This window comes from Diadema antillarum, unplaced genomic scaffold (genome assembly GCF_040938485.1).
Source record: "Diadema antillarum isolate AM-2024a unplaced genomic scaffold, OU_Dant_1.0 scf00000006, whole genome shotgun sequence".
In the NCBI taxonomy this organism is placed as follows: Eukaryota; Metazoa; Echinodermata; class Echinoidea; order Diadematoida; family Diadematidae; genus Diadema; species Diadema antillarum.
In genome coordinates this window covers 4,223,168-4,237,380 of record NW_027270895.1, presented here as the reverse complement: position 1 = coordinate 4,237,380, position 14,213 = coordinate 4,223,168, and the positions used below count along the sequence as shown (strand labels likewise).

At 40.5% G+C, this 14,213-nt stretch overlaps 1 protein-coding gene across 1 annotated transcript in view; it reads left to right on the top strand.

Annotated features, from left to right (window-relative positions):
- The window catches only part of LOC139716205 (WASH complex subunit 5-like), a 69,121-nt gene that overhangs the window by 6,871 nt on the left and 48,037 nt on the right, over positions 1-14,213 (top strand). The window contains exons 6-20 of the mRNA XM_071627770.1: positions 260-379; positions 1,378-1,450; positions 2,426-2,578; positions 3,342-3,455; positions 4,509-4,680; positions 5,720-5,844; positions 6,744-6,873; positions 7,986-8,098; positions 8,516-8,682; positions 9,558-9,633; positions 10,338-10,448; positions 11,020-11,160; positions 11,823-11,903; positions 12,757-12,858; positions 13,516-13,695. Coding sequence (XP_071483871.1) covers positions 260-379; positions 1,378-1,450; positions 2,426-2,578; positions 3,342-3,455; positions 4,509-4,680; positions 5,720-5,844; positions 6,744-6,873; positions 7,986-8,098; positions 8,516-8,682; positions 9,558-9,633; positions 10,338-10,448; positions 11,020-11,160; positions 11,823-11,903; positions 12,757-12,858; positions 13,516-13,695 — 1,858 coding nt within the window. The remainder of the gene's footprint in view (positions 1-259; positions 380-1,377; positions 1,451-2,425; positions 2,579-3,341; positions 3,456-4,508; positions 4,681-5,719; positions 5,845-6,743; positions 6,874-7,985; positions 8,099-8,515; positions 8,683-9,557; positions 9,634-10,337; positions 10,449-11,019; positions 11,161-11,822; positions 11,904-12,756; positions 12,859-13,515; positions 13,696-14,213) is intronic.

Below are 14,213 nucleotides of genomic sequence, written 5' to 3'. Positions count from 1 at the left end.
AGCCATTTTGGGTCTGACGAATATGTATAAAAAGTTGTGCAGCGTCATAGCTGTGCCCGATTTTCACGAAAATGGTGTCATAAGATGTGCCAGACTTTGAAGCAAAAAGTCAGTGAGCGGCGCAGTCAAAAATTTTGTATGTTGGAATGGTTGTGGAAAATGTCAAGGGGGAGTTGATTCAAAACCCCCCCGGCCGTTTTAGGGTTAAACTAGACTTACCTTCACAATTTTTTTTTTTCATTGCCTCCTCCACATTTAGTGCCTCAAGAGCGGCAGTTGATTCAAACATGGATGACGTATGCAAGCTGCTGAGGAGTACTGGCTACCATCCGTCGCCCACGGCCAAGAGACCACCCAACTACCCCGAAGACTACTTCAAGTTAGTCACATAATCAATTTCAAATCGTGTCTTTTCCCCATCAAAGTCAACATGCATGCTACTTTCGTTCAGGATATTGGTCATCCATACTTGTTCACTATGCTAAATTTGGGAAATGTAAAACTAAGTTGAATGAGAAATCTTTCTCAAACTCTGTATTTGATTTTATCATTTTCATATCCATGCAATTCTTGAAATAAACCTTGCTTGTGGACCGTGTGGACACTAATTCCAAGTCACAAGAATCACTTCAACCATGAGTGTCAGAGACACAAATCCGTCATAGATTTAATGGTAGAGTTTACCTTTGGGAGCAGTGATTTAAAAAGTATTTGAGATATCACATTTCTGATGCATATGTGTAGGTCAGTTGTATCACAAAACATCTTACCATGTAAAAATTTTGCAATAAAGCCTAAAATACGTATAAGGAGATATCACTATTCATTTCAATAAACCATAACTGTAGAAGGTTTAATCTAGAAACATTTTTATTGTAACTATTGTTCACATTTTGTATATTTAATAATACTTAACATTAATTATGCCGATTCAAATTTTTACATTGGTTGTTTATATCACTAACTCACATTTTAGAACTATTTTGAAGCATTAAAGCTGGGTTTTTGTTTCATCTGCAAATGGTAAATTATGCCTTTAATGTAGATGATGCTACCATGTTCTTGTATGTGACTGGATAGATTTCTATTCTAAAACTCTTCAATCTTGTGCTATGTTGCGTAAAAAATAAAGGATATTCCTGGTTATTTGAGGTTATTGACGCCGAAGCAGGTAGGAATGGGTATCTTTTCCCAAAATGTGACAAGAAATAGATAGCTCTCGTTCTGTTTTTCTATCTATATGTCTGTCTGTCTTTGTCTATTCAAGTCTATCCACGTCCCATCCATCAGCATTCCATCAGCATGTAATTCTGTCGATGCCCATTTTCCAACCATTTTTTATTTCTATCTCTCTGTGTGTTTTCTGACTTGAAACAGACGCATTCCCATTAGCAAAACATTCATAGAGATGGTCATTGGCCGCCTACGCTCAGATGACATCTATAATCAGGTAAGTGAAGAATGGGCATAAAATGCTTCAGTAATATCTAACTAACCAAATCCAAGAAACCATATTTTTGTGTCTTAATCTGTATCTTTATATTATAGTTAATTTCAGTTTTTCATTGGTTGTGTAAAGGCGAATAATGTAGAGTACAACAACTATCTTTGATTTGAAACTGTTGGTGTTCATGCATTGCCTGCTTCAATTGCAGAATTTCCAGGAACCTATCAATTGCAAAGGTTGTAACAGATTCTAAACTGGCAACACCTGATAAGAAGATTAAAGGTCCTGATCATTTCTGTCACACATAATATCACATCAAGGAGACTCGTGAATGATTCCAACATGTGATGTTTATGGAGATAGAATTGCACTGCATTTGCTACCACTGATGATTTGGCTCTGTTGATGATGACACAACATTTGCTGCTGAGGCAATTGCTCCGGTATTGCCTTCTCCGAGGACCTTAGGGTTAGGGTTGTGTTAGGGTTTTAGGTTTAGTTTGATGTGAGGATTAGGATCACGGTTAGGGTTATTCTTGAGGGTAGAATTTGTTTTGACTAGCGTTCAGATATTTTGTGGGAGCAACTGTTACAGGAACAAATGTCATGGAACCCAGTTGGTAGCCTGTCTGCCTCCAGATCCAAATGACCTAGGTTCAATTCACAAATCTAACCGAGCAATGTTTGGTGTGATCATACCACCCCCTCTAGTAAGAGGCAAAACGCTCTGTCCCTTGGATAGGACAGAAATGGAGGTCCTGTGTGTGAGAGAGTAACAACTCATGCACATAAAAGATCCCGCTTCTTTGATTTATTGCAAAGAGCGGGATGCATAACCCAGTGAATTGGTTCTGCCTTGCACCCAACTGGACCAGCTCCTGCAGCTGGATATGGACTATCCAACTATCTTCTCAGATGTATCAATGAAACACACGAACAAACACTTGGCATTTATCCTGACTCTTTGCCACTATACAGATCTCGGCCTATCCCCTGCCGGAGCACCGGAGCACCGCCCTTTCCACCCAGGCGGCAATGCTCTACGTGATTCTCTTCTTCTCCCCGGACACGCTTCACTCCCAGCAGGCCAAGATGAGGGAGATCGTGGACAAGCACTTCCCAGACAACTGGGTGAGGATTGCATCTACATTTGTATTGGAAATAGTGGAGGGCATCTGTGAGGGCGAAGATGATGATTATTGTGGTGATGGTGATGGTGATGATGATGATGATGATCAAATGGTCATGGTGGTGATGAGGAAGATGGTGGTGGTGGTGATGATGATGATGATGATGGTTAGGATGTGGCTGATGACAAGGATGAAGATGATGATGACTTATTATTGTAACAGTAATGATGATGGTGATGATGATGATGATGATGATGATGATGATGATGATGATGATGATGCAGTGATGATGATGATGACAATGATGATGATGATGGTGAGGATGATGATGATACAATGATGATGGTGATGATGATGAGGGGATGAGTTGAAGCTTAATGATCAGCTTTGATTTCAATGGACAACAGATTCCCACTTCTCAAATGAAACAAACAAAAACATAACAAACAGCTGTCACCGTGAGAGAGAATTAGAATTCACTAACCACGACAGCTTTTCAGCACTAGAATATGTCTGAGTAGGGATGAGGACTAGCTTTGTAAAAAATACTCTATCATCTCATCTCAGATGATGATGATGATGACGACAATGACCAGGGTGGTGTGATGATGATAATCAATAGATCATCAAAATACATAGTATTACTTCAGAGCCTTCAACTGAAATGCATCAGAACATACTTACGTCATTTTGCCCCTCAAATGACCATCAGTTCCTGTACGTTAGACACACTTGTGCAAACAATAGCTCTGTCTCCTTTGCAGGTCATCACTGTCTACATGGGCATCGTGGTAAACCTGGCGGATGCCTGGGATCCATACAAGGCAGCCAAGACAGCCCTCAATAACACTCTGGACCTAAACAACATCAAGGAATTGGTAAGGAAAAAAACCCAAAAGGACAGATGGTAGTTGTATTCATACAGTAAGTAGGTTTCTTTGCACATTGAAGTACTGTTTGTGTTTTGTGCATGTGTAGTTTTACTTATTATTATTTTTTTTTTTTTTTGGGGGGGAGGCAGGGGCGGATCCAGGAATTTCGTAAAGAGGGGGCGCGTTTACAAAATTAAAGGGGGGGCGCAGGCACCCCTCCCCCCATTTTTTTCTTTTATTTCTTTTGTTTCAACAAAAAATAAAGGGGGGACGTGCGCCAGTTGCGGTCCTCCCTGGATCCGCCCCTGGGAGGGTTGTTGTTGTTGTTGTTTTATGCAAGAGACTCCCCCCCCCCTCAAAATAAAAAAAAAATATGCGAGTCCAAGATATGTGGGGCAATATCACTTATGATTTGATGTGTGGAATAAGGGGCTTAATTGCAAGAAAAGTTACAATATTGATTGCAACTCTCAAAGTCAAGTGTAAGTATGTCCTCAAATATAACCACTGCGTTTTGAGTCATTGCTCATCGCATGTTGCAGTTGCAGTTTAAAATGGAACAAAACTTTCAATTGAATGCATGTTGCATACCTTCCTTGTATGATCTAAGTTGCAACCAGTCAATGGGCCACTGATCATACATTGTACTTCCCTTTGCTGCTCTAGCATGGTCAGTTAAATCAATTGTTAAGGTCATATGATATGTTCCAAAGTCGCTATTAGTCCAGAACTTTTGATGGTAATGTATATGTGCACTTTGTAACACAGCATCCTGAAAAACTTCATATAGCCTCATAGAGCTTCTTTCTAAGCAGTCACAGTAAACATGGGTGAATAGAATGATTAGGTGTTTGAGTTCAGAATGCAAGAGGTGATTCTACAAAGAGTGTTTAAAACCAAATTCTTAAGAACTTTTTTCACTGCAGCCTGGAAATACGAGTTTTTACCAGCTGCAACTTCCCTTCATTATCTTATCACATGACCGAGGTCAGAGGTCTTGAGCTCAAGTAATGGAGAAAGGTCATTATGTTACTGTGATTCACAACCTCTCTCTGGCAGGCAATAAGGCACAACAAGCGGCTGGAGCAGCTGGTGCAGATGACCAAGCACTACCTGACGGAAGGCAACCTGACGGAGGAGTACGTCCTCGACAACATCCCCAAGCTGATGAACTGCCTGCGGGAGTGCAACGTCACCATTCGCTGGCTCATGCTCCACTCGGCAGAAGGACGTGAGTGGTTCCACCTCCCTCTCACCACCCCCCCCCCCTTCCCTCTTGCCCCTTAGTGGCCAGAGCTACTAGCAACAAGATGTCCATCGACAAAACAAGTTGACTTTTGAGTGAAAAACAGCAAAAACTTTAGCTGTATTATACATGTATGTGCACAATCCCGCCCAAACCGATTAATAAATCACCCAAATGTCACAATACAATGAAAGCGTTTCTCACACTTCCATTCCTGTCACATGTACATGTACATTTGTAGCTCGCATTTTATGTGGTGATTGACTATCAAGCAGTGTTCCCTACTGAATTTGAGAGTGAATTATTAGTTTCTATCACTTTTTTTGTGTGCAAACATTATGCCTCTTCAATAGTGTACCTACTAGTCATTTGAAAAAAAAACGATCAAAGATTTGTCATATAATCTACATCAAAGCCAAGCTTGGCATTTTCTCTACAGCTTTGCTTATTATGTGTCCATGGTAATACAAACCTATAAAAGCTACACAGATTTGAAAAACAGAGAGTTTTCCCAAAGCATGACTACATTGCTGTCTCATAATAATTTGGCACACAGCGGGTGTACACCATGGCACAAAAAGAGTTAAGTGAAATTAGACAACAGGAAAAAAAAGTTATGGAAGTTTTAATTGCACACAGTATTACTTAAATGCAGGTTTGGTCAAAATCATGTGTGGAAATAATAACCTGAAAGATCTCACTTGAATGTGATGTACACAGGCAGGAATATTCACTTTCATTGTATGACTGTATCTACAATGTACCAGGCTCCCATTTCACAAAAAGTTGACATGGTAGTTACTCTTGCTGCAATGTCAAGTGTCATGGTAATAACAAGAAACCGGCTTCCTGATTGGCTGTTGCTACAAGAAGTTGGCATTCTTGCAAGAATTGCTATTCCAACGTGGCATCTTCTTTGAAATGGGGCCCTGTAGGAGCCATGATTCCGTGATGCTAGTATATGTTATTCTGTTGTGTCTCCTCCAACATACCCTTGTTGTTTCTCCTTGCCCCGCCCTGGCAGCATGGGACCACAACAAGAAGGTGCGGCAGATGAGGGAGCAGCTGGTCCAGGAGGGCAAGTACAGCCCCCAGAAGATGTTTGAGTGCCTCCTAAACACCGCCCAGCTGGAGTTCAAGCTCAAGGAGGTAAAAGTCACTTTCACTTCCGGGTCAGGAGACAGAGACCTGTATCACCAATTCCCTTTTTGCATGAAAATTGGGATCAAACAAATATCTGTAAATACTCAGTTATGATTGGCTGACACCTGGCTTATGTTTAAAGTTCTTTTATTTTATTTTTTTGTAAATACTTACAAGTACATGTATCTTTGATGGTTCTACAACATTTGCTCCTGTGGCAATTGCTCCCATGAAATATCTGCATGCTAATCCAAGCATAAATTCTACCCACAAGCCTAACCTTAGCCCCAATCGTAATCCTCACATCAAAGTAAACATAACACCCTATCACAACCCTAACCCTAAGTCCTTGGAGAAAATAAGACTGGGGCAAATGTCGGAGGAACAGATGTTGTGTCACCATCTGTGATTGCATCCTTTTATGCATGGGACCCGATGTCCCATTAGAAGGGGAACAACATGAAAGATAAACATTGTACTCCTAACGTTGCTAGTGTTTCATTATTGTAATGTTGTAAATTATCACTATTGATTATTACCACTGGTGGCTTGAGTAATACATTGTATAATGATTATTGTTGTCAATACTGTCACCGTCAGGGGTGGATCCAGAAATGTGGGGGGGGGGGGGGTGCGGTGCTCCCCCATTTTTTCTTTTTAATTTCTTTTGTTTGAGAAAAAAGAAATAAAGGGGGCGCATGCCCGGTGCGCTCCCCTGGATCCGCCACTGACTGTGATCATTTCCATGATTTCTTTATTGTAAAAGATACTGCAGATTATCGTTATTTTTTAAAGAAGTATTTTCACTTGCGTTTTGAACAATCTCATTACTATTGTCATTACTACTATCACCGTTATCATTTCTGTGTTTTCTTGGTTTACACCTTCTCGCTAAAAAAAAAAAGATGTTCAAGAAGATGTTGGCTGAGAAGGAGGACAAGTGGAATACCTACAAGACTGAGGGCATCGAGAGGATGACGGAGCTGGCTGAGGTCTTCTCGGGAACCAAGCCGCTGACCAGGGTTGCCAAAAATGGTGAGAGAAGCTACTTTCCTACTGCTTGGGACTGCTTCTGCTACTACTTCTACTAGTCCAGCTGTCATTTGCACTTAAGTATTCAGTACTTTAGTATTGTCAGTTTCTGTTTCCACATACCTGGGTCAAAAGAGGTAGAGATGTGCAACACCTTGTCCAAGGAACACACAAGTGACATGGATTGTAGTCATCTTATTGAAAATGATGATAATGATAAAACTAGAGAATCACTCTGAGAGTGCAGACCTCCGCCAAGCAGCTCATTCCTACCACTGATCTTGTTCTTCAAATGAGATCAGTAATTTCCACTCATACGTACACGTATATGTATGCTGAAAATCACCCAATTTTCCAATATATATGTAGAAGTCTTCTGTTATGTCATCAGCTTCCAGCTGCACAGTGTCTCACCCAAGCAGAGCCCACACAAACCTCAAAAAAATGGTGGCTGGAACTCACCAGTTCATTGACCCTACCTGCCAAAATACCCAAAGTCCTTCATAAAATCCTTTAAAATTCCCGGATCACTACCAAAATTTAATTATCTGTTCCTTGTGTCACTCTCAACGTCTCCTGTAAGTTTCATCCAAATCCATTCTCAACTGTTTGAGTTATTTTTGCACACAGACACACAAAGAAACAAACAAAGCAACCAACGCCGGCAAAAACATAAACCTCCTTGATGGAGGTAAATATGAATGTCATGAATAGATGGTCATGGCGTAGAGAAAGGAAGATAAAACATATCTGTGAGGAAAAAGATGATATTATGGTTATATTTTTGCACCTCCCTTTCCACTCACATCAATAGTAAATTTATATGTATAGTACACCCTGAATACTTCTTGACCTATGATCCCTAATCATCCGTTTTTTGATGTGAACTTGCTACACTATTACCAACTGTGGTTGTTCATCTGTGAGCTATGCATAAAAGTAGAATTTGCCAAGCATGTGTATGTGCATTGTTGCATTTGTCACCCAAGTGTTTGCTGAAAAATGAACCCTTTTGAACCCTTCGAAAAGGGAAGAAATATTAAAAAATATTCATTAATGAATGAACAAATTGAAATAAAAAGACTTGTCCCTATGATTACTTCGTCTCATTGCAGATAACTTGCAGGCCTGGTTCAGTGAGATGTCTAAGCAGATTACCTCCCTGGCCTACGATGACTCCACAGCAGCTGGCCGCAAGATGGTCCAGCTTATACAGGCTCTGGAGGAGGTTTGTTATTTTGTTTTGTTTCTTTCCTTCTTTTTTAAGCAGAACAGTCCTCAAATGTGAACTGTAGCTTACAAATATTTATTTTGAAGACAAACACTGGCTAGATAGCGTTCTCTATTTAAAGTTATAATGAGATTTGTGATATACAGTATTCTTGGAGGTGTGGACGAGCAAAATAAAAGCGGAATCTTGAAAATATAGGAAAATGAAACAAAGATATCGTGAAACTGACTTGTAATTGTAAGCACTAAAAATTACCCACACAGATGTGGGCTTGTCAATCTACTGACAACATCGCCGACTTTCCTTGTAGTATTTACATTCATAATTGTATTGATATTGTCTTCTCTCTCTCCCTTGTCTTCTCATCCTCCTGCTAATTGATGTTGCCGTCGTTGCCATGACGATGTCAAACAGGTGCAAGAGTTCCACCAGCTGGAGGCCAACCTCCAGGTGAGGCAGTTCCTGGCGGAGACGAGGAAGTTCCTCCACCAGATGATCCGCACCATCAACATCAAGGAGGAGGTCCTCATCACCCTCCAGATCGTGGCCGATGTCTCCTATGCCTGGGAGATCATCGACAGGTAGGTCGAAGTTCAGAGGGTCACCAGTGGTTAAATTGAATTGTGTTTCCAAGTCCTTAGGTTCTGGGAATTTTAAGGAATTTTCTTACTTCATATCTCTCTTTCTATCAGTTTCTCTCATATAGTCTTTGTATATAAATCTCTTGTTCTGTCATCAATCACTCTCTTTGTCTGTATATTCCTATTGATATAAACATGTGACTGTTGCTGTATATTAATATTTCTATGCTCTCTGAACATCTAGCTTCAAAGGCATGAATTTTTCTGCAGATTGGCGTTTCTTCTGTCACCTGAGTGTCTCTCCTTTCACTAGATTTTCGCAATTAGGATAGATTTTTCTTCAATCTGAGGGTTTATTTGTTCCCAAAGACTTTTTAACAGCTTTGATTTAGTTCCACTGCATAGCTGGTTAATGATCTGAGAAGTTAAATGTCATTATTTGTTTTGTTTTGTTTTTTCTTTCTTGTTTTGTTCTGTAAATATTGTTGATTTCTTGTAGTTTGTTGAAATTGTTGAAGCGCTTTGAGTCTGGAAGAGGCGCTATATAAATATTGGTTGTTATTATTATTATAACTATTTCTATGCAGGCATATGTTGTTGTTTTTTTCAATTGGCTCGTTAGTAAACGATTTTCATGTCTCTACCTATTTATTTCCTCTTTCCATTTTATTTTTCTCTTCTTCTTTTTTTTCATTTTGTCTCTTTTTCAACAATCTCACTGTCTCCACTTCCACCTCTCTTCTTAATGCATTCTATTCCAATGATGAAATATCGATTCAGCTCTGTGCTGTTGTGATATAGTGTATAAAAGAAATTTCAGAGTGTGATGTGTCCAAGTTATGTGTCATCTCCGACCGCTCCTCTCTTCCCACCAGCTACACTCCCTTCATGCAGCAGGGCATCAAGAACTACCCCGCCCTTGTCATCAAACTCAGGGCAACCTTTCTCAAGGTGAGGAGTCGGTCATCCTGTGTGTGTGAGCTAAAGTCATTCCCATAAAATGCATGTTTCAAAACCCGTTGAGATTGTAACCACTAGCAAGGTGACAGTCTTTAAAGTGGCAAATGTATTTCACCACAGCAGATAAAAACTCATAGATGACTTGAGCAAAAGATTTCCAACAGCCACAAAAGTCAAAACTTCTTACTTGTTGGAATTACCTTGGCATTGGGAATCAGTCGCTCATATGGTGTACTATATAATTCCCACAATCAAGGGAATAGCCAATGAATAATGTCAATAAAAAATAATTATGGTTGGGGTCCTCCACCATGTTTTCAAGCAAATTGTATGAACAGGGCTCTCCTTTAAAGCTGAGGTGGCATGATAGTAGCTCATTGAGGGTTACTGTATGAGTTCAAGGTTTCTGTCATGACATGTCTGGAAATCTATCATCAAGTTCATAATTGTGTACTTGTCACAGTTTGATGTCTACAAAATGTAGCAGGTAGTAAGCGTTCATTGGATGGGTATACAATATAGATCAATCTGATGTGATACTGCCTTGACTAAGTTTATGATAGTTCAAGTCATGGGAACACATTGCCGTCGATATTTGTATACATATTTGTGAAAGAGATCGTTCTTCTCAAAGTTAGCATAATTCTGATTATCTCTGATTTTCATCATCATCTCTCTGTTCTTTGTGATGGCAGCTCGCTTCCGCTCTCGATTTGCCCCTGATCCGCATCAACCAAGCCAACAGCCCAGATCTTGTCAGTGTGTCCCAGTATTATTCCAACGAGCTTGTGGCGTACGTCCGTAAGGTAAGTGTTTAAAGAACTTATGACCACCCCTGTATGCACTATGGCACAATTTGCTGCTTAGAATCACAGCTTTCAACACATGAAACTGCTCTATTTGGTTCTTAGTGTCCTTTATCAAAACCTGACATCCAAAAATAGGGTAGTTTAGAACAAACTTGTCTTTTAACATTTTGCAAAACGTGCAGGGAACTCTGCAAGGGTGCTAAAAGAGTTGGGGGGGGGGGAGGGGCATTTCATAACTCTCTACCACTCAAATCCCTCCCCAGTCCAGCCAGTGTGCCTTCAGGGTTCAATTCAAATTTTGTGGCATTCTCTGTACATTTTTGTTGTATTGATTTACATTTACATGGTACATCATGAACTGTTGTAGTCTTCTCACCCAGCATTTGCCGCACCAAGACTTCAAATATCAATAACTTTCGAATGGATACTTTCTTCTCTGGTGTATTTTTGATATATATATTTCTGCATTCGCTCAATCAGCTTATGTCTGATGTATTTGGGTTCCACGCTCCTTGAAATAAAGGACTGAAAATTGATCTTGAACTTGACGAATTGCTTCTCCCAACAGGTGCTGCAGATCATCCCACAGACGATGTTCTCGCTCCTCTCCCAGATCATCCAGCTCCAGACCCACCACATCAGGGAAGTTCCAACGAGGCTGGAGAAGGACAAGCTAAGGGACTACGCCCAGCTGGACCAGAGATACGAGGTGCGCGGTGCCCAACTTCGTACGGGCAACTCCCATTATAACAAAGTCCTCGGGACCAGCAGTTTATTTCGTTATATTGAAATTTTGTTGTAACGGAAAGGAATTTGGACTATAGACTTTTAATGATGATAGTCGTGGGATCTAAGTATTTACTTTCTTGTTATAGAATATAAATACTGTTCATATACTGTTTTCCCAAATTGTAATCCTACAGTTTCACTGTTGTCTATTCAAGGAAAGGTACATTGTAAAAATGCATTTTTTTTTCTACCCAAAATACACGTTTTCAGCCCTCAGATTACTGCAGTGCAGTGTGCAATGTTGGCATCCCTGCACAACTCACACTCATATTGGAGTTCTTGTCAGTGGTAGCTGGTGGCTCCCATAGCTCTACCTGCTTGGAAAACAAAATCTGCAAAACCCTTGGATTAAAGAAATATAATAGAAGCTTCAGTAAAAACATCCTTTCTAGTATGTACTTAGCACTTTGAATTCTGACTATTCGCATCATATGGAAACTAGGTGAGTGCTACCTTTTTTTTTGCGGAGTGTTAATGCCCACCTGTAGTGTGTTCCCAGGGGACAGAGTATTAGTGCTGTTATCGTGACTTATTTTCCCCTCTTCTTGTATGACTGTCTCCTTTGTTTTGTTTTTTGATCAGGTGGCAAGGCTTACTCATTCCATCTCAGTGTTCACCGAAGGAATTCTGATGATGAAGACAACTCTAGTTGGTATCATAAAGGTAAGCAGTGGTTCGAAGAACTGCACTTTGTATGCATTTTTTTTTTTTTTTTCATTTTAGCCAGCACCATAATGTGTCCACTGGTGTGTTCATCCACTGGTGTGCTATGTTTGACAGTTCGTTGATTGGTGGTTTAAAACTAGATATCATTGAAAATGTATAAAATAGTGTAGTCCTTCCTTTCTTCTCTTCATTTTACAGTGCTCCATGTGTGGGACTGATGCTTTGTAAAACGGTGTGTGTAATGTAACAATACTGTTTTCTGGATTGACAAACCCTCTTGAGGTTGACGTTTGTGAAAGTTTTTTGACGTAGTACAGTTGTCAAGCTGGTGATGAGTGGAAGATAGCTGGATGTTTATCAGAAATCATATCAGGTTAAAGGGTGTGTACAGTTCTGGTCGAGGTGAGGATTTACATATGTAGCTGTTAATGTTTTGCGAGACATTCAGAAACCACTCTATGAAATGTCAAAGAGCATGCAACTCTAAAGGGTATCAAAAGTTTATTTGATGAAAATCGGTTTTGAAATGGCTGAGATATCCAAAAACAAGGTTAAACAAAGAGATCGTAATAAAGGAGTGGCCTAGTCTTTTATTATTATCACTTTTTTGGATATCTCAGCCATTTGCAAACCAATTTTCATCAACTAAACGTTGAATCCTTCTTAAAATTACATACTCTTTCACATTTCATATTAAAGAGGTTTCTCATTATCTCAATGAGGAATGTAAAAAAAAAAAAGAATCCCCACCTCAACCAGTACTGTACATCCCCTTTAATCCCTAGGGCATAAGGACAGAAAGGGTCTATGATGCGCTTCATGTCATTGCGTCTTCTTGTCTCCTCGACAGATCGACCCCAAACAGCTCCTGGAGGATGGAATCCGCAAGGAGCTGGTGGCCCAGGTCGCCAGCGCCCTCCACAGTTCACTCATCTTCAACCCCAAGGCAAAGGTAATATCACCCCATAATGTGCGACCTTTTAGTCACATATACTACAGGGGGTTATGACTGTGTGAAACGAGATCGTGATAATCATGATTCTGGTCTTAAATCTACCCTGGGAATCATGCCACTTGTATTAACCCTCTGTTGCTAGGTAAACTGTACAGTATCTGTTTTCGATGTATACACCTCCATCCAACGAGACATTTTGAGCTATTGTCCTTGGGATGGGACAAAGTGGACATGTATAGAACCCAATATCTCCTGTTATACGAGTCTATTCACTGCTTTATTTGAAATTGGTCACCAGCGATTGAACATTTCAATTTCCTAAGTTCCCTTGCAATTCAACTGCAATTTTCTCTATCCTCTTCACCCCACCTTTACTGCTGCATCATCCATCCCCAACTCCCCCTCCTCCGCCTTCTCAACCACCACTATTACTACTACTCATTGCCTTGCTCTTCAACCCCCTTTTCAACTTCCTCTTCAATCTGTCCCCTTGTCTTTCAACCCTTCTTCCTCCTTCTAACCCCTTCCCTCCTTCCAACCTTTCCCCGTCTTTCAAACCCCCCTCCTTCCGATCATTCCCCCTCCTTCCAACCCTCCCTCCTTCCAACCCCTCCTCCTCCTTCCAAACCCCTCCCCCTCCCCATCCAACCCCAGGTGTGCGAGCTCATGCCCAAGCTGGACGCCCTGGGAGCCCGCATGGACGGATTCATCCGCTCCTTCGAGTACATCCAGGACTACGTGGACATCCACGGCCTCAAGATCTGGCAGGAGGAGGTCTCCCGCATCATCAACTACAACATGGAGCAGGAGTGCAACAGCTTCCTGCGCACCAAGGTCCGTGTTTATGTGCACCATCTTCTTAAGAAGATTTACTGTAAAACAAGGGATGTTTGTGTTTGCATTTTAATTTCATGAGAGCCAAGATTCACAAAATTGAAAGGGCATGTGAAAGTTCATGTCTATACTTTGTGAATTAAACGTTTGAGGTAGCTTACGAAAATTGAAAAAGGCCGGCGGCTCAAATTGGCAAAAATTTAATGATGCAAAAATATTTTGTTTTACAGTATGCATTTTTGATAACCCCATAGAAAGGAATGCAAGTGTGTTATGCTGCCCGCTTACGGGCAATATTTGAGAAGTATGTTATGTTAATTGTTGTATTACCTTTGTTCCTTTCCAGCTGGCAGTTTGTGTGGCATAAACATAGTAAAAATGCTTAAACCATAATTAATGTGATTGGTTGTCCATCATCAAATAGTGTTCATTTAATGGCAGAAACCCTATTTCGTTGACAGATAGGGTCAATGCACTCTTCAGTGCTTTTAAAGATTCACTTTTCCCATTTTTCATAC